This window comes from Cnephaeus nilssonii (assembly GCF_951640355.1).
Source record: "Cnephaeus nilssonii genome assembly, chromosome: 15".
Classification (NCBI taxonomy): Eukaryota; Metazoa; Chordata; class Mammalia; order Chiroptera; family Vespertilionidae; genus Cnephaeus; species Cnephaeus nilssonii.
Genome location: NC_137086.1, coordinates 65,696,173 through 65,717,172, shown reverse-complemented (window position 1 = coordinate 65,717,172; position 21,000 = coordinate 65,696,173). Strand labels below are relative to the sequence as shown.

Below are 21,000 nucleotides of genomic sequence, written 5' to 3'. Positions count from 1 at the left end.
GCTGAAGGTTATAGACTGTGTTAGTATGGCATAAAGAAACGTTTGGGAGGATAATTTGGTGTTTTCTATCAAAACTGACCATAAACCTACAATCAGTTCCGTAATTCTGCCTTCAATCTATCACCAACCGGTAAGTACATGGATGGCCACCGTGGCATTTTTAATAAGAGCATAAAATTGAGTATCATACACCAAACAGAGTAGGACTCTGGGTGAACTCATCACAAACAGAAAGGAAAGCTCATTTATTAAATGAAGACCTACAAAAAGAAAAATTATAAATGAGCATGTTGAGTATCAACCTAAATTCAACACTTGCTAGGTCCTTGCTGTGTGTCCAGCACTGAGTTAGACACGGAGAGACAAACACTGAGACACAACCAAGGGACTCGCAGCGCCGGAGGGGCTCAGGAAGTACCTGAACAGTTACTGCAGAGGCAACCACCTGGCAGAGAAAGGAGGTGGAGTCCAGGGCGAGCTGTGGTCAGACAGGCTGCACAGGGAGGACGAACCGGGGTGAGTGGAGTGGGTGGCTCCGGCATGAAGCAGCAGGAGGTCACAGGGAGGCCGGGGAGAGGGGAGTGTGCCCCCCGCACAGGAGTGGCTCCCAGAACAGGGCAAACCCTTCACGAGGTGCAGAGTGTGGGAGAGCGAGGCGTGGGTGGGGCGGAGGAGTGCAGCCTGAAATGGGCACAGGTCCCAGGGCTTTCGAGAAACCACCTGCGGGGGAGGCTGCACGGAGGAGGGAGACCCAGACCCGGAGGCCGGCAGCTGCCTGCGCAGGAGGAGGCTAGGAGGCCAGCAGCTGCCTGCCGCAGGAGGAGGCTAGGAGGCCGGCAGCTGCCTGCCGCAGGAGGAGGCTAGGAGGCCGGCAGCTGCCTGCGCAGGAGGAGGCTAGGAGGCCGGCAGCTGCCTGCGCAGGAGGAGGCTAGGAGGCCGGCAGCTGCCTGCGCAGGAGGAGGCTAGGAGGCCGGCAGCTGCCTGCGCAGGAGGAGGCTAGGAGGCCGGCAGCTGCCTGCAGCAGGAGGAGGCTAGGAGGCCGGCAGCTGCCTGCCGCAGGAGGAGGCTAGGAGGCCGGCAGCTGCCTGCAGCAGGAGGAGGCTAGGAGGCCGGCAGCTGCCTGCCGCAGGAGGAGGCTAGGAGGCCGGCAGCTGCCTGCCGCAGGAGGAGGCTAGGAGGCCGGCAGCTGCCTGCAGCAGGAGGAGGCTAGGAGGCCGGCAGCTGCCTGCCGCAGGAGGAGGCTAGGAGGCCGGCAGCTGCCTGCGCAGGAGGAGGCTAGGAGGCCGGCAGCTGCCTGCGCAGGAGGAGGCTAGGAGGCCGGCAGCTGCCTGCAGCAGGAGGAGGCTAGGAGGCCGGCAGCTGCCTGCCGCAGGAGGAGGCTAGGAGGCCGGCAGCTGCCTGCAGCAGGAGGAGGCTAGGAGGCCGGCAGCTGCCTGCCGCAGGAGGAGGCTAGGAGGCCGGCAGCTGCCTGCAGCAGGAGGAGGCTAGGTGCGCAAAGAGCAGGCTCCCTTCCAAGGAGCTGCCACCGGACTCGGAGGGGCAGACAGCCTCGGGACTGCAGGGCTGGGCGGAGCCACCAACACGACGGGAATCGGAGCAGGGCAGCTGGGAGGCCAGGTTTGCACTTCATAGAACTTGAGAGACTTCTGCGAGGGGAGGACATGGGGTTCAAGTGCTTTCTCGGGGACACATGGTTCCACGGAGCACACCAAGCGCCAGGACAGACACAGACCACGCGGGAGACACGTTTCTGGGCGGCACACCACGGAGGGCCTCCTGCTCCCACTTCTTCCGAAGGGTAAGAGGTCAGGAGTCCATAGAAACGAGGAAGACGCCCGGAGGTGCTCAGGGAAGGGGTAAGATCGAACAAAAGGTGTAAGGGGTCTGGGCAGGCTCCAGAGCGGGGACCACGCGCACAGCTGGGGGCGGGCTGGGCATCCCAAGGTTTGCCAGTGGGAGAGAGGCTGTAACTCAGGTCTGAATATACCCAACCAAGTCGGGTGAATTAAAATGACCAAAGTACTCACAACGCACTAAAAATCCTGAAGGGGAGAGCACGGTGCACAGCTCCTGGAGCATAAAGGACCTGAAATTAAGGCTGAGCTTTGGAGGAGCGAATCAGGTGCGCGAACTTGAGTTCTCCATGCGGTCAGAACCAGCCGCCAGAGAGCCCAGCGGGCACCAGCCGTGACCCCGCCTTCACCCAGGCGCCTGGGAGAGCGGGAATCCCAAGGGTTCTGCTGAAATAGCTGTGCTCTGCAGAGCACGGCTCTCAGGGGGATATGGGCACGGAGCCCTCGCCCAGCCCTCACGTGCAGTGGGGAGACCCGAGCATGAACGTTCTCGAAATGAAAAGGGCAGAAACCAGAGGCACAGAACAAAGGCCTCGGCACAAACAGCGGCGCACACTCCCGAGAGGCAAGGGCAGCGCAGTCACGGCCGGCAATCGGGGTCCAGGTCCAGCACAGGGAGCCAGACCCGCTGGGAAACGGCGCTGTGGTGACACGTGCCAGCCACCTGTGCACCTGTGAACAGGGACATCCTGTTTCCATACTGTAAGGCGTGCCAATGTGGCAGCGTGTGGGAACGCCTGTAAAACCACGGCCTTCGCTTGTGCACCCTGAGTATCGCTGGACCCCTATCTGCCTGCGGGGGCAGCCACGGGGGTTATTTGCATTCTCAACAAGCATTATCAAAAGATAGAACTAATAGTCACCTCTGGTTTCTGCCCTTTTCGAGAACATTCGTGCTAGTGCCTCCGCACTGCACTGCACGTGAGGGCTGGGGGAGGTCTCCGTGCCCATATTCCCCTGAGAGCTGTGCTCTACCGAACACAGTTATTTCAGCAGAATCCTTGGGACTACATAGCTCAGTTGGTTGGAACATCATCCCGATATGCCAAAGGTTTCAGGTTCAATCCCTGGTCAGGGCTCATACAAGAATCAACCAATGAATGCATAAATAAGTGAAACAACAAATTGATGTTTCTCTCTTTCTCACTACCTCTCTCTAAAAATAAATAAGTAAATTAATTAATTAATTTTAAAAAATAAAGTTTATTATCAAATTTTCAGCAAAATATTGGTTAAAATTTTAAATTAATAAAATTTACGGAGGTCAATTTAAATTAAGACCAAAAAAGTGAAGAGCAATTTCTTATGATACAGGAGTGGACACATGTTATCTTCAGAAGAAAGGCAAATGAATGCATAGCTTTCAAATGTTAAAAGTGGATTTGCATTTGTTATAGTGATTTGTTTGAACTTAGTAATCTCTGAAGCCATTCATGATGGTGGTGACTATGCTGTATACAGAACTTGTACGTAAGAAATGCATGGGAGAGCTTACAAGTGATCGTCCAATTTGCTTATAATAGTACCAATTATAAGCAAAACAACAAGTAAGAAGGCTGGTTCATTTTGCATGATGTCTATGTAGTTGAGACAAAGTAAGCTTGAGGAAAAAATGCATCCCCAATAACAATTACCATTTCCCGTCAATCCTAACACTAAAACCAGCAAAAAGATATTGCGATCCAATGTGTTCACTATAAAGTGTCTGTAACTAAAACAGGTATTGGCTCATGAATAGACCGCCTGATAGAACAAAAGGGAAATCGAGACAGACCCAATGACGGAAGGAAATGTAGTGGACGCTGAAGGCAGCCACCGAAACCAGTGAGGAAAAATGGACTCTTTAACCAGTTTGTTGGGATAATGAACAGAGTGTAGAAAAGGATAAAATGGATCCATTCCTTATATTCTTTACTGTGAGAAATGAAACCATAAAATTATTAGCAGAGAATATGGATGAATTTGTCCATAACCTAGACGAGGAGATGCAGGTGCACAGGTAGAGACGGTCAGTGTCCTGCAGGCCTGACCTGGTTCTATCAATATGACCTCATCCTGGATTCCATCCCTAATTATAAAGAACACTAAAATGAAGGGCTGGGGAGAAGCAGAGACAGCCCCCATCGGACAAGGCGCCTGGAACACCTAGCCGGTGTTCTTCCCTCTGACGCAGCAGTCCCGCCTCTAGAAAGCTCTCCCGCGGGTACAAGGGGAAAGTACAAGGTGAGCCCTCCTTAATACCACAGCACTGGAGAAAACCCCAATGGCCACCAGCAGGGGGCAGACTGACAAACTGGGACGGCCACACCACAGGGCAGCATGCAGAAGCAACGAGGAACATGGATTAACCTACCAAGTGGGCTCCTAACACGTTGTTCAGTAAAAAGCCAAGGAAGAAAGAGATAAAAATAGTCACATATTTGTTTATATTTTTGTTTAAAAGTGAAAGGATAAACCATAAAACCTTTGGGGGAAGGAGTCAGGACATGAGCTCTTTGAATTTACCTTATTGTATCGATCTGACTTGGAACCCTTTAAATATTTACATAACAAAATATAAAATAAAGCAATTTCTAAAAATCAAAAGTAAAATGAAACAAGTTAATCTAACTGTATGTCCAGGTGGTGGCATAAGCACATGGCAGGGCACTGCTCCAGTGACCTGAACACACAGTGAGGTGTCTGGACGTTCCCGTACCCGCCCGAACAACAGACTGTTCTCAGTAACCACACGTGGGAACCGCAGTGGGTATTATTGTTCTGTCCTGGGTGCTGTGGGGCAAAGCAAAGGAACAGTGTGCCGGGTGGCCGGCTAGGGAGGTTTGCGGCGTGGCTGGAAGGAGATGCGGGGGCACAGGTAGATACGGTCAGTGCCCTGCAGCCCTGACCTGGTTCTATCAATAGGATCTCATCCTGGATTCCATCTCTGAACAATGCAAACTTCTGCCCCAGCCGGTGGCTCGGCTGATTGGAGCATCATCCATACAACAGGGTTTGATTCAGGCACACATGGGAGGCAACCGATGGATGTTTATCTCTCACATTGATGTTTCTATCTCCCTTCCTCTCTTTCAAATCAATAAAATAAAATTTAAAAACAAACTTCCAAGCTCTGTGTACTGAAGAGGCCTAGAAACAATGGCCAGCAAGCTCCTCGGCACCAGACTATGGTCTCCAAACTGCGGCGCTCCTTGGCGACATGGAAACCGGATCCAGGGCAGGAAATGTGCCAGGTGCACTTGAGCACCTTGCCATCCCCAAAGGCGAGGAAGCTATCCAAGTGCAGGGCCATGGGAAGGGACTTATCCTTCAACCTGAATAAACTCCCACCACGTACAGATGGCTGCTAATACACTGTATATATTAAAATCCGCGGTTCATAATTATAATGTTAAAAAGTCACTTCTGGAAGACAGGGGGATCATCTTATTGAAAACCTCCTCCTGCCCAAATAGAGGCATTTCTCTTCCTCAAGGAACTACAGTTCATACATGAAGGAGGGACAGACAGAATGTTGCCGCTAGTTTGTAGATTTAAAAATGTAGGCAGGCCCTAGCCAGTGTGGCTCAGTGGACAGAGCGTCAGCCTGCAGACTGAAGGGTCCCAGATTCATTCCAGCCAAGGGCAGATGCCCAGATTGCAGGCTCGATCCCCAGTGGGGGGCCTGCAGGAGGCAGCCGATCAATGATTCTCTCTCATCATTGATGTTTCTATCTCTCCCTCCCTCTCCCTTCCTCTCTGAAATCAATAAAGAAATATATTGTTTTAAAAAATATATAGGCAATACTCACCAATAACTAGTAACAACACAGACGCAATCACAAGAAAGTGTGTAACCCTGACAGAAGTCCCCTGCCTATGAATAAGTCTTGCCTCTCCTCAGAAACTAACAAAAAACGACACTTGAATCTGGCCCAACCTCTCCTGCTCCCAGTTTGCAGGAGACACAAAGGTCAGCCTATTCAACAATATGCAACGGAAAAGATCCAGCTTTTACAACCGAAAATTAAAGAAAAATAAAAGAGAAGGATGAGGGAACCTAAAGACAAGAGAAACTGAACAGATGTTGTAATGTTGAGGCCTGGCATGAACCTGACTCACACAAACTGGAAACTGAACATGGACACACTTCCACACACGTGCGTGCACATCACAGAGCCCCAGCACCACAGACTGTGCACACCCTGAGGGAGCCACCCACACCTGCACCTCACACACCTGCCCACACCCTGAGGGAGACACCCACACCTGCACCTCACACACCTGCCCACACCCTGAGGGAGACACCCACACCTGCACCTCACACACCTGCCCACACCCTGAGGGAACCACCCACACCTGCACCTCACACACTTGCCCACACCCTGAGGGAACCACCCACACCTGCACCTCACATACCTGCCCACACCCTGAGGGAACCACCCACACCTGCACCTCACACACCTGCCCACACCCTGAGGGAGCACGCACACCTGCACCTCACACACCTGCCCACACCCTGAGGGAGACACCCACACCTGCACCTCACACACCTGCCCACACCCTGAGGGAACCACCCACACCTGCACCTCACACACCTGCCCACACCCTGAGGGAGACACCCACACCTGCACCTCACACACCTGCCCACACCCTGAGGGAACCACCCACACCTGCACCTCACACACCTGCCCACACCCTGAGGGAACCACCCACACCTGCACCTCACATACCTGCCCACACCCTGGGGGAACCACCCACACCTGCACCTCACACACCTGCCCACACCCTGAGGGAGACACCCACACCTGCACCTCACACACCTGCCCACACCCTGAGGGAACCACCCACACCTGCACCTCACACACTTGCCCACACCCTGAGGGAACCACCCACACCTGCACCTCACACACCTGCCCACACCCTGAGGGAGCCACCCACACCTGCACCTCACACACCTGCCCACACCCTGAGGGAGCCACCCACACCTGCACCTCACATACCTGCCCACACCCTGAGGGAGCCACCCACACCTGCACCTCACACACCTGCCCACACCCTGAGGGAGCCACCCACACCTGCACCTCACATACCTGCCCACACCCTGAGGGAGCACGCACTGCCGAAGTCAACATCACAGGTTGCCAGTGAAATCGGTAGCTCTGATTCTTAACTTCAGCATGGCAGGCAGAGAATTAGGAAGATCATACAAAACCCACAGCCCTCTCAAGGCGCTGGCTACTAGATCCTTCTTGCTGGGATGAAATCTCAGTCAATTAAGAGAAAATTATGTCAGTAACACTGAGGTCTCTGCATCTGAAAAGACCTATCGGTGAGCTACTCAAATCCTTTTGAGAATGAAGAGCAAAAACAATCCACTGACACCCCCAGGCACTACAGGAAATCTTACCCGAAAGGCTATGGACTTTTATTTTAGTTATTTACTTAAAGGAATCTTCTCCCCAGAGCAAATCTGGCTCCATGTCAACACAAAATAAAACTAGAGAACAAATAAAACAGACACAGACTCACAGATACAGAGGCAGACTGCGTGTTGTCAGAGGGGAGGGGGGCTGGGGGACTTGATGAAAAAGGTGAAGGGATTGAGAAGTACAGATTGGCAGTTAGAAATTAGTCACAGGATGTAAGGCACAGCACAGGGAAAACAGTCAATAATCCCATATAATAAAAGCCTAATATACTAAGTGTCTGGTCGACCAATTGTTATGACATGCACTGACCACCAGGGGGCAGACGCTCCAACCAGGAGGTTAGCTTGAGCTGGGGGGCTAGCTTGCTGCTGGGGTCCTGCCAATCGGGACTGAGCAAGTCGGGCCAGACACGCCCTGGAGCCCTCCCACGGCCCCTCCCTGGCTGGCCAACCTCCCGGGTCCCTCCCCAGACCCAATCATGCACTGGTGGGGTCCCTCTGCCTGACCTGCACCCTCTTGCAATCCAGGACCCCTCGAGGGGTGTTGGAGAGCCAGTTTGGGCCTGATCCCGCAGGCCAGGCCGAGGGACCCCTGGTGCACGAATTCATGCACCGGGCCTCTAGTATTATAATAACTATGTACGGTGCCAGGTGAGTGTGTGAATACCAGGGTCCACTTTGTAAAGTACATGGCTGTCTAACTGCGATGCTGTACACCTGAAACTAAGACAAAGTAATACTGAATGTGAACTGGAATTGAAAAATAATTTAAAAGACACTGGTTATGTGACCACGCTAATCGCAGCATGAAGTGGTGGAGGTAACTGGAGAGAACGGGCAGATGGGAGGCGAAGGTGGCGGGGGCGACGGCGCGGAGCTCACCCAGTCCTCCCGGGCCGGCCAGGAGGAACTCCTGCCTCCCTATCCGCTTGACGATGGGGCGCTTCTCCTCGCCGCAGTAGGGGAACAGGTCCTGGGCGGCGCCCGTGCTGTAGTTCAGGATGATGTACTGCGTGGTCAGAGCCAGGCACAGGAAGTGGCCGTCCACCGCCACCGCCAGGGGCTGCTCCGGCGTGGACACCTCCCTGACGATCTGGACCCGGTCCTCGTACACCATGAACACCTGGATGGTTCTGCGTTTCACAGAGATGATGCAGACCTCCACACAAAACGGGTCCCCGCTCACCGGGTTCTCGTTCAAGGCCAGCGCCACGGCCCCCTTGATGCGGGCCCCCGAGGGGACGGGCTCCAGGCTCAGCATGTGGACCAGGCTGATGGAGCAGTCGCAGAGCACCAGCAGCCTGTGCAGGGCCGAGGCGGCGCGCAGCTCGCTCACGGGCTTCCTGAGGCCCAGGTGTCTGTGCAGCTGCTTGGTGGCCGTGAACGTGGCCGTGCCGGCAGGCAGGCTCTGCTCCTCCAGCAGGAAGTGGTAGATGGAGCAGTCGTTGGTGCCCACGTAGAGGTTCTGGCCGCAGCACTCCACGCACTCGATGTTGACGCGCTCCTTGTCGCCCATCAGCAGCTCCCGCTCCACGGCAGAGACCAGCGTGAAGGCCTTGGTGCTCATCATGCCCGCTGCTGGTCTGCAGGGAGAGGACAGGAAAACAGTGCTTACCGAAGGAGGAGTGAGCAGAGCCATTTCCGGTCACAATAAACAGACACTGACTCCTCAGTTACAACGTCAGGGAAAGGAAAGCACGGCATTCAACACTGTTCGAACACTGAAGGCGAAAGGTTTCCCACTCGCCTCCTCCCCCAGGCCAACGGCGAGGCCGGCAGGAGAGCGGGCGCTCACCCAGAAGAGGGGGAGGGATGCCGCGGCCCCTGTGGGCTCCTCGTGCTGCAGAGGAGACACACCTGTGGGCAGAAGGCAAGCACACGTACTCCCCACAGACAACATGAAACTGTGTGGAAAAGGCGGAAACAACCCTCACGGTCTTGCCCTGAGTTCGGCATGTAGTGAATGGCGGGGCGCACTACACGGTGTGGCCAAACCCTGCCCCCTGGACCTTGTCAGGAACCCTGGGCAGGAGCCACACTCGCTTCCTTGGATTCTTCCCTATGAGGGTGCACGTGTCCCAGCACCACAGCTGGCCCCCAGAGTGAGTGTGTCCGTGTGGAGGAAAGACGGGGCACATGCCCGCATCTCTTGGGGGGCCTGGCAGGTAACGGTCCCTCCCACTGAGGACAGGCTGCCCACGCTCGCCTGGCTTCCTCTTCTCCCTCCGAAGGGCTGGCGTTTAAGCTGCACGGAGGCAGAGGCCACGAAGCGGCCAGGCGGCCTGTCCCTGATCTCCGTCCCTGCCACCCTCACGCGGGAGAGGGAGCCACGCTCCGAGGACTGCGGGGGACTGAGCGGGAGGCTTCGAGAACTGTCTGCCACTGCAAGCTGCCCCAACCGGGTGCCTCCTGAGAAACTAACTTCCTTAATCACCTTGCAAAGGCTGGACGAGTCCTTGGAAGTGTTCGAGAAAGATGTATGCATCGGGGAAGGGTAGGAATCAGCTCAAAGATTTGAGAATGCTACAATTCCTTACCCCCTGCCCACTGGGGCGGCGACAGCTACACACAGGGAGCCTCCGGTTCCCCGCTGTGCGCCACAGGGTGCCCAGGTCTGGGGTAAGGATTCACTGGCACCTCAGTTCCTCCCTATCCCTGCCTGTCGCTTGGTAGCTAGGTGACCTGGGCGAGCTCACTGGCTTCTACCTGCCTCAGTGCCCTCATCTGTGAATGGGAGTCATGATGGCGCCTACTTCATATGATTCTTTGAGGAGTAAGCCGACCCACTAAGCTCTCACTGAAAGGTCCCGTGGGTCTCTCCGGGCCCCGGCGCACTCTCCTTTTAACTCCCAGGCCGGGCTCCAAGAGACGGGCGATGCTGTCCACGGCCCTGAGCTGGCGACCGGAGTCCCCCTGACAGACAGGCTAGAATGTAGTCATTTCATTTACAGGAGCTCATCCTCACGGCGCTGGGGAAAACGCTCAGAAGGAATCCGTCATCCGTCCATCCATCTCTCTGGGCTGCACAACCCCCAGGGCCCCCGGGAAAGCCTAGGGCTGGGGAAGAGGGCTTTTGATCTGGCAAGTTTACACACCACCGCCTATGTGCCATGACCACGCAGAATCACCAAAACCCACCCTAGACACGGCTGTTTCCATTGAAACCCTAATGAATGACAGACACACTGAAATGTAAACTTTGAAACACCGAAGTCTGTGAAAGTCAAGTAACCCAGGATGGTTCTTCCTTCCGTGATGGGCGGAGGGGGTGGGCGGCCACTCCCCGGCTGGGAAATGAAATCTGTGGCCCGCTTCGCAGCAGGAACAGAGACGCAGGCTTCCGGGACTCAGACTCCCACTCCGCTATTTTACTTCCCAAGCATATTGTCCATACTTCTAGTCTCTACCTTTACCTAGCATAAGAGGTAAACAAAAGACGTTTGCTGTAAAGAATACAGCTTGGCCCTCGAACAACATGGGATTCGGGGTGCCCACCCCCCACGCAGTTGAAAATCCACATAGAAGTTAAAGTGCCCTCTGCACGTGCGGATTCCCAGCCGCCAGCTGGTCCTTGAACAACACAGGTTTGAACGGCACAGGCCAGTGAACCGAGTGGGTCACCTGAGAAAAAATCCACGTATAAGTGGACCTGCACAGTTCAACCCCGCGTTGCTCAAGGGCCAAATGTATATGGAAAACAATCAAACACCTCGTATTTAGCCTAAATACTGGGGTGGACAGCAAAGGAAAGGAGGAGAGAGTTGTTAAAAAGAGCTTCAGTTTATTAAAAAGTCAAAATTCTATAATGTTTAAAAAGACACGCAATATTGTTTCATTACCTGGTAATCAGTGACTCAAGTCTTACTAAAAATAAGTGTCCTACTATAGGCCTTTAAATAAGGGACCTGCTTTAATAATTAAATGGTAATTTATAAAAAGCAGAAGGAGAATGCTGCCAATAACACAGTAGAGTAAGACGTTCCTTTTTGCCCTTTTTAAACAACAAATTAGACATCCGTCCACAAATAAAAGCTCCCCTGTGGGTGCTGTGGGGCCTTGGGGAGGGTCACCCACCCAGACACGCAGTGACAGGCAGACAAAACTCGGCACCGCAGGCCTGCCCCATCCCTCTCCCCACGGCTGGAACGAAAACCTGGAGAAAGCCAGTGCCGACCTGGCGGACATACAGACAAGGGAGGATCTGCACGCGTCCTGACGTCCTGCAGGGAGATTCCGGTCCACTACTAGAGCAGTGGTCCCCAAAGGGGCACACGCCCCACACAGGGGCAATTTGACTTTTAAGGGAGGCAATTCGAGAATGAGTTATTAACAGTGAATTTTTTGCATGTCTCATATATAGTATATAAATATATATAGTGACATATTTATGCATTTCAGTTCTCTATTATGTTTTGAAACTTTATTTGTTATTTTTTCATATGATTTCATATTATTATTATTAACAATCTCTCAGTGATTTCTTCCTCAGAACTTCAATTGTCCTTTTGTTCTTTTATTTTTCTCTTTCATGGATGCCAGAATCTTTGGAAGCTTGTTTAGACCAAGTTAATGGCCTCTGAGGCTTCCTCCATGTGAAAAGGAGTCCACTTTTTAAATAAGAATTGCATGTCCCAGGGCGGGGGGCGGGGGGCATCAGGATTTTAGAGTGCTTAGGTGGGGCCTGGACAAAAACAGGTGGGGAACCACTGCACTAGAGCAAAACAGAACAAAACGGAGCTTGGCGACAGCAGAGGCAGCGGTAAGGGAAACTTCCCAGCACGCACCACCCGGGAAACAGTGCCCGCTGACCTCCCGCTGTGGCCACCTCTGCCGGAGGAAAGGACGGCGGTGAGTGAGTGCCCGGCTACCCAGCTGTGCAGGGAGAGGCTGGGGACGCCCGCCCGGGAGGACCTCTGTGACTGGGAGGACCGGGAGGACAAAGGGCTGGGAGGGAGGCAGGTGAGAACTTCCAAGGGAACGAAAGGAATCAGATGCAGCAGGAAGGAAGCCCACCGCCAGCCTCGGGGCGTATCACACCCCGGCATCTCCCCCTGAGTCTGAGGCACCCCCGCGCCTGAGCACTAAGCCCACCGCTCCCCGCCCTCTGTGCCAGCTCCTGTGTGCTGGCAGACAGGAGCCCACGCAGAAAACGGGCAAGGGAGAAACCACATACTTGAGCTATACCACCACCTTCTGGAAAACAAGAGCGGTTTCCAGCGAGTTGTAAGAACCAGAGAAGCCATAAAAGCTTAAGGACTCAGTCACAAGAGGGAACATGAGGAATGCAGGAGGCGCACCCCCAGAGAGGGAGAAAACCCAGATAATATAACGCCATCAAACAGAATACCCCATAGAAGCTAACTAGCAAAGATGTAGGAGGTGTCTGCTGCTTCAAACGTGAAAACAGCAATGAAAAATTGCAAGGAACATGAAAAATCAAGAAATTATGTCATTGCAAAAAGAAAACAATCCTCTACTGAGTTCAAAGGCATAGAATTTGTGACCTAGCTGAAAAAGAATTCAAAATTGCTGTCTTGACAAAGCTCAATGAGCTACAAGAAAACTCAGAGTCAATTCACCAAATTGTCAAAAAATATATACATGATCAAAATGAGAGTTTTAACCAAAGAGATAGAAATCACAGAAATTCTGAAGCTCAAGAACTCAGAGTGAGATGAAAAATGCAATAGAGGGCATCTGCAGAGCAAATGGAAGATGGGGTGAGTGAGCTAGAGGACAGGAATTGTGAAATAACACAGTCAGGGGAGAACAAAGAAAAAAGAATGAAGAGTGAAAAAAGCATATGTGATCAATGGGATTCCAGAAGGAGAAGAGAGTTAGAAAGGAGCAGGCAATATATTAAAAGAGATAATAGTTGAGCCCGGTCGGCATGGCTCAGTGGTTGAGCATCGACCTATGAACTAGGATGTCACGGTTCAATTCCCAGTCAGGGCACATGCCCAGGTTGTGCGCTCAATCCCCAGTTGGGGGGGCGTGCAGGAGGCAGTCGATCAATGATGCTCTCTCATCATTGATGTTTCTATCTCTCTCTCTCTTCCTCTCTGAAATCAATTTTTAAAAATTATCCTATCTAATAAAGAGGGAATATGCTAATTGACCATTACTCCATCACAAAGATAGCTGCACCCACAGCTGAGGCCAAGTTCCCTTAAGGAGCCTTAATGAGCAATCAGCAGGGACCTGAGGCTACGCCCTCCTCCACCCCTAAGGGGCTTGACAGGGGACCTCAGGCCACGCCCCCCCACCCGGCAGGGCTTGACAGGGGACCTCAGGCCGTGCCCCCCGCCCTGGTGTCAGGCTGGGGGACCTCAGGCCGCACCTCCTGCCTTGGCACCAGGCCAGGGGACCTGAGGCCACGCCCCCCGCCCGGCGGGGCTTGACAGGGAACCTCAAGGTGCGCTTCCCGTCCTGGTGCTGGGCTAGGGGACCTCAGGCTGCTCCACCTGCCCCAGTGCCAGGCTGGGGGACCTCAGGGCGTGCCCCCCACCCAGCGGGGCTTGACAGGGGATCTCAGGCTGTGCCCCCCGCCCGGCAGGGCTTGACAGGGGACCTCAGGCCATGTCCCCCACCTGGCGGGGCTTGACAGGGGACTTCAAGGCACATCCCCCACCCCATCTGGGGGACCTCAGGCCACGACCCCCGTCCTGGCACCAGGCCAGGGGACCTGAGGCTACGCCACCTGCCCGGCAGGGCTTGACAAGAGTGGGACTGGCCGGGTCTGGATCTAGCCCAATAGGAGTGGGGGGGGGGGGTGTCGGCCGGGTCTGGGTCTCACACGATTTTGAGGCACATGTGGGTGGGCGGGGACTTAACTCTGGGTCCCCCTTTTAATGTGCACGAATTTCGTGCACCGGGCCACTAGTATATATATGAAATAATAGCTGATAATTTCTTAAACCCAGGAAGACAACTAGATATCAAAGCTCAGAAAGCTAATAGATCACCCTATTATCTCAATTAAAAAAAAATTCTCCAAGACACATTATAAGAAACTGTCAAAAACAAAAATAATCTAGAAGTAGCTGGGTGGGGAGGGGACACCATAACCTACAAACAAAGAACCCTATTAGGTTATCAACAGATTTCTCAGCAGAAACCTTACAAGCCAGGGGAGAGAGGAGGCATATTTGAAGTGTGGAAGGATAAAAATTGCCAGCCAAGAAAACTCTACCTGGCAAAGTTATCCTTCCGACATGAAGATGTAAAGACTTTCCCAAACAAAACCATCACTGGACCTGCCTTGCAAGAAACGCTAAACGGAGCCCTGGCCAGCATTGCTCGGTAGTTAGAGCATTGGCCTATGCACTGAAGGGTTAGGGCTTAACTCCAGTCGAGGGCATGTACCTGGGTGGCAGGTTGGATCCCCAGCCCAGGGTTCCTGTGGGAGGCAACCAATCGATGTACCTCTCTCATATCTTTCCCTCTCCCTCCCACTCTCTAAAAAGAAAAAGGAAAAAAGAGAGAGAGAAAGGAGTTCTTCAAGCTGAAGTGAAAAGACGCTCATCAGCAACATGAGAATGTACATAAAGACACAAAACGCCGGGAGAGGTGCGCATACAGTCAGACTTAGAAAACTCAGTAACACAGCATAAAGGTCAAAGGAAGTAAGTATTAAAATAACTACAGCTATTACTTGTTAACGAATACACAGTATAAAAGGAGGTGAGTGATGACATAAAAAATATAAAAAGGGGAGTTAAAGGGTGGAGCTTTTGTAGATGATCTAAGTTGATTTGCCAGCAGCTTAAAATGGGCAGTTATCTATGATATGTCTTATGTAAGCTTCGTGGTACCACAAAGCCAAAATCTAGGGCAGATGCACAGGAAATAATGGAGATGCAGAGCATACCACCGTGGAAAGTCACCAATTTACAAAGGGAGGCAGAAATTGAAGGAAAAGGGAACAATAAAAATACAAAACAACCAGAAAATAGTAAGTTGGCATTAGTAACATCACAAATATTAGATATTAACATTAGAGATATAACATTAGAAACATAATAATGTTAGAAAACACCAGAAATCAAAAACTCTGTAAATGGACTGAACTCACCAATCAACAGGCACAGAGTGGCTGGATAGATTTAAAAAATTAGACCCTGCTATAAGCTGCCTACACTTCTGTTTTAAAGACACACAAAGACTCAAAGAGAAAGGATGAAAAGAGACATTCCATACAAGTAGAAACCAAAAGAAAGTGGGGGTAGCTGTGCTTATAGCAGACAAAACAGACTTCCAGCCAAAACCAGTAGACAACAAAGGTCATTATATAATGACAGAGGGGTACATTCATCAAGAAGATGACAATTATAAATACACATGCACCCAACATCGGAGCACCTAAATATAATAAGCAAACACAAACAAATCCAAAAGGAGAAGTAGATCAAACAATAATAATACGGGACTTCAATATCCTACCTTCAGCAATGGATAGATCATCCATACAGAAAATCAAAAAGGAAACAGTGGACTGACTTGAGCTATACACCAAATCAAATGAATTCAGCATTATAAAACACTCCACCCAACAGGAGCCACTACACACTCTTCTCACGTGTACACGGAACTGTCTCCAGGAAAGCCCATATGATAGGACACAAGTCCTAGTGGATTTAAGAAAACTGAAATCATACCAAGTATCTTTTCCATCACAATGGTATGAAATTGGAAATCATGCCCTAACCGGTTTGGCTCAGTGGATAGAGCATCAGCCTTCGGACTGAAGGGTCCCAGGTTCGATTCCGGTCAAGGGCATGTACCTTGGTTGCGGGCACATCCCCAGTAGGAGGTGTGCAGGAGGCAGCTGATCGATGTTTCTCTCTCATCGATGTTTCTAACTCTCTATCCCTCTACCTTCCTCTCTGTAAAAAAAAAAAAAAAAAAAAAAAAAAAAAAAAAAAAAAAAAAAAAAATCAATAAAATATATATTTTTTAAAAAAGAAATCAACAACCAGGGGACCTGATGCCATAAAATAGTGAGAAGATATAGGGAGAAACTCCTTGATGTTGGCCTGGGTAATGATTTTTTCATGGGACACCAAGAGCACAAGCGGCAAAAGCAAAAATCAACAAGTGGGCCCGGCCGGCGTGGCTCAGTGGTTGAGCGTCGACCTATGAACCAAGAGGTCACGGCTGTATTCCCGGTCAGGGCACATGCCCGGGTTGTGGGCTCCATCCCCAGGGTGGGGCATGCAGGAGGCAGCCGATCAATGATTCTCTCATCATTGATGTTACTATCTCTCTCTCCCTCTCCTTTCCTCTCTGAAATCAATAAAAAAATATTTTAAAAAATCAACAAGTGGGACTAGATCCAACTAAAAAGCTCTGCACAGGGTCCTGGGCGGTGTGGCTCAGTTGGTTAGATCACCATCCCATACACCAAAAGGCGGCGGGTTTAATGTTGGATCATGGCACAAAACCAGGGTGCGGGATTGATCCCCAGTTGGGGTGCATGTGTGGGGCAGAGGGAGAGAAATGGGGGTGAGGCAGCCGATCAATGTTTTTCTCTCTCTCCCTTCCTCGCTCTAAAATCAATTTTTAAAAAATAAATAAAATGAAAAGCTCTGCACAGTAAAAGAAACAATCAACAAAATGAAAGGCAACCTAGGAATGGAAGAAAGTACTTGCAAACCATGCATCAGATAAGGGGTTAATGACAAGATATATAAGCAATTCATACAAATTAATAACAACAACAAAAAACAAACAATCGGCGCCCGCTGGCTGGTATGGCTCAGTTAGTTGGGTGTCATTCTGTGCACTGAGAGGTTGCGGGTTTGATGCCCAGTCAGGGCATGTGCCCAGGTTGCAGGCTACATCCCCAGTAGGGGGCGTGAAGGAAGCAGTCAATGGATGTTTCACTCTCACATGGATGTTTCTCTCTCTCTTTCCCTCTCCCTTCTTTTCTCTCTCAAAATTATTAAAAATATTTTTTTTAAAAAAACAGTCCAATAAAAGTGGCCAGAGAAACTAAATAGAAGACATTTCCCAAAGAAGACATTCAAATGGCCAACATGAAAACACGCACAACATTAGTAATTATCAGGGAAATGCAAATCAAAACACCTGGCACAATAGCTATCCTCAAGAAGACCAGAGATAACAAATGTTGGCGAGGATGTAGCGGTAAAGGAACCCTTGGACACTGTTGGTGGGGATGTAAATTGGGGCAGCCACTATGGATCACAATGCGGAGTTCCTCAAAAAGTTAAAAATAGAACTACCTCATAACCCAGCAATTCCATTTCTGGGTGTATATCCAAAGAACATTACAATAAGATCTCAAAGCGTGAAAACTACCCAAGTATCAGCAGATGACCGGATAAAGATGTTGTCACATATACGGTGGTTATCAGGAGCTGAGGAGTGGGGGATGGGAGATGGTGTTTAAGGGTAGGAACCTGGAACTAGGAGATAATTCCTAGAGACCTAATGCACAGCACAGTGACTATCCACAATACTGTGTTATGAACTTCACAGCTGCCAAAACAGAATTGCACAGAGGTAAGTGAAAGCTGACAAGGTAACATTCTGGTATTAAAAAATGGTTTATTCCTTTAAGCAGTGGAGAAATTTTCTCTATGATCTAGTTCACGTGATAAATTTACTTAGATTAAATATGAATCATAAAAGATAAACTTTTGGCCAAACCTGTATTATCATTAAATCCAACTTACTAGGTGCTAAATTCAGAGGTTTTAACATGGTAATAAAATTAAAAATTTCTCTAAGGTGTACAATTCACACTTCATTGTGTGATCTCAAACTGACCTGAAGTTTAAACTAACTTTTTGTTAGAATGTCACCTTTAAAGCGTGGTTATATTTGAAAGATCAACATTTTAATATTTTTCTCAAAATTTCAAAGTACATACCTAGTTAGGGAAAGAGACTGAAAAATAGTACATTCATGGACAACAGTTTAAAAAAAAGATTCTGCACATGCAACAAGCACCTCTAAGTGTGCAAAATAAAATTCAAGAAAACACTTCCATATCCCAAGCGTCTCCCAATCTCATTAAGGAAATAGGACTAGAAAAATAATCAAGTAACAACATAAAGCAACATGTGCTAAGGTCCAAAATGAAAATATTAGTAATTACTTTCTACCAAATGCGAGTATGCACACTGCCACTGGTGATAATGAGAATCAAAGTGAGTGTCTTTGAAAATGCTAATATAAAAATACTAATTTTCTTCTACAGATGTACACAGAAACTTTACCTTTTCTTTTCTTTTTTTAAAAAATATATTTTATTGATTTTTACAGAGGGGAAGGGAGAGAGATAGAGAGTTAGAAACATCGATGAAAGAGAAACATCGATTAGCTGCCCCCTGCACACCCTCTACTGGGGATGTGCCTGCAACCAAGGTACATGCCCTTGACTGGAATCGAACCTGGGACCTTTCAGTCCGCAGGCTGATGCTCTGTCCACTGAGCCAAACTGGTCAGGGCCAGAAACTTTACCTTTTAATCCACACCTGTCGCCACTGATAAAAGAACATGTCGCTGGGGCACCTTCCCTGCGGTTCTTCATGATTCCCAAGCCTCAGCTCAACAACAACAATTCTGTTCTCTGGGCTATACATGGGACTGGGCAGCAGATTTTTATATTACCCATAAGCTTCAAAAAAATGTTTTCTGTGTTCTTTACAACAGCCACACAGGCTTTCAGAGGCCCTACTACTTTCCATGGCACACTGCCAAGTCTAGAAAAACAAATTCAAATGAGGGAACATATCACACTTCATTTCATAAAGCCAGTATAAAGTATAACTTTGATATCGAAACCAGATAAGGATGTAGGAAAAAGAAAAATAATCAATCATTCTTACTCATATTCAAAAGTATGAAATATTAATTAGCACACCATGTTTACAAATTAAAAGAGAAAAAACAGAAAACAAAGAACAAGATTATTACCATCTGTTATGGATTAAATTATGCTCCCCTAAATATGAAGTCCTAACTCCCAGTCTTGTGAATATGTTCTTTTGTGGCAATAGGGTCCTTGCACATGATCAAATTAAGATGAGGTCATTAGGGTGGGTCCTAATCCAATATGACTGATGTCCTTATAAAAAGGGGAAATTTAGGCACAGAGAGAGATACACAAAGAGGAAGGACAGTAAAGCCACAGAATGCCTGAGGCCCCGGAAGCTAGGGGAGAGGCGGGAACAGATTCTCCCTCAGAAGGACCAACACTGCCCATCACCCTGACCTCAGACTCCACCCTCCAGAATGTGAGACAATGAATCTCTGTTGTTTAAGGCACCCAGTTCCCGGTAGGTTGTTATGGCAGCCCTAGCAAACTAATGCTGTCCTCTACCCAATACTGACCTGGAAGGCTTTGCTAGGCTGAAAAAGAAAACAGTTGTAGAGCATTTGAGGGGAGCCAAGATGGCGGCGGAGGTGAACGGCTGATCGGTTGCCCCGCATGGCAGTTTCGGAAATACAACTAAAAGATGGACTGGTGAGCGCGGCGACTCCTGCTCGCGTCTCCCCAGGCCGGGCGGCTGCTCCTCTCAGTCAGCACCTCAGCCGGGACCATGAGCTCGTGGGCGCCGCAGCAGCTGCTGTGGCGGCGGCCGCGGACTCGGCGCAGCGGCTCTCGGTGAAGGAAGAGACCATCTTTCTGCAGGACGGGCCCATCCGCGTCACCGACCTGGCCCAGCTCCCCACTGAGATCCTTGGGGGCCCCGGAGACCGCCAACACCGACTTAGAGGATTCTTAGGACTTCCTGTCTTACACTCAAGTCCTCTAGCCATTTTGAGAGAGGAGAACCAAGAAGGCAGCAAAGTTAAACAAAGGAACTTCGCCGCGCACAGCAATTTCAAGGATACAACTGGAGAACGGAGCGTCTGCCACCCAGAACCACAGGAGAGCTGGCTGAATGGTGGATTTACAGCTAAGAGAGAAGAGGAAAGAGCGAACTCGGAGGGGCTGAGGTGCGGAGGCGCGTGGGTCGAGCGGGTGGCGGGGGAAGGGTCGTGCAGTTTTTTTTCCAACCCTAGGGGAGATTAGCTCCCCAGACGCCTGCGGGGAGAGGCTGGACTCTTGGCCTTCGTGTCGGAGAGTGGGAGTGACTTCCTTGCGGAGGTGCGCCCAGCAATCAGTGTTTGCTGCGCTGGAGTGCGGAACGAGGGGGCTTAGAAACGTGGAAAGCAGAAAAAGCAGACTTGCAGCCAGTGCGGTTCGCCACGCCATGGCCTGGTGGCACCCTGAGGCCCCGCCCCGCCCTGGGACCCGCCCCGCACGTTTTGCAGACCCACCCCGCACGTTTTGCAGGCCCACCTGGGCTCCAAGCAACGGCTTTTGCATGTGGGTGGCCTGCCCTATGGCAGCTTGATCAGATAAACTGTGGTTCTAGTCGGACTGCTCCAGGGACGCTCAGACAGGAGGAGGAAACTGCAGTTATTGCTGTAATTCCTGCTGAGTGGCCTCAGGCAGTAGCTGACCTACACACCATTGGAGACCCAGAAACGAGGGCATCTAGTGGTCGGTGTGAGATGACACCAGATTTCAACTACTCGCATAAGGGACACATTCAAGAGGCAGACTCAGTGAGCGCCAAAGCCTTGCTGCACCAAGACCCGGCCCATAAATGTGTCTCCTACACAGCAACTCTTCCTTTATAGACACAGAGGGTCCGCATGGCCAATTGGCCTGGAGGACAATTCCTCCCAGCGACACCAACAACAATCAAGACTTAA

General features: G+C 50.6%; 1 protein-coding gene across 2 annotated transcripts in view; it reads right to left on the bottom strand.

Moving 5' to 3' along the window:
• The window catches only part of TGFBRAP1 (transforming growth factor beta receptor associated protein 1), a 70,871-nt gene that overhangs the window by 37,167 nt on the left and 12,704 nt on the right, over positions 1-21,000 (bottom strand). For both annotated transcript variants that reach the window (XM_079791878.1, XM_079791879.1), the window contains exon 2: positions 8,146-8,846. In XM_079791878.1, the coding sequence (XP_079648004.1) occupies positions 8,146-8,833 (688 nt within the window). In that variant the 5' untranslated portion in view covers positions 8,834-8,846. The remainder of the gene's footprint in view (positions 1-8,145; positions 8,847-21,000) is intronic.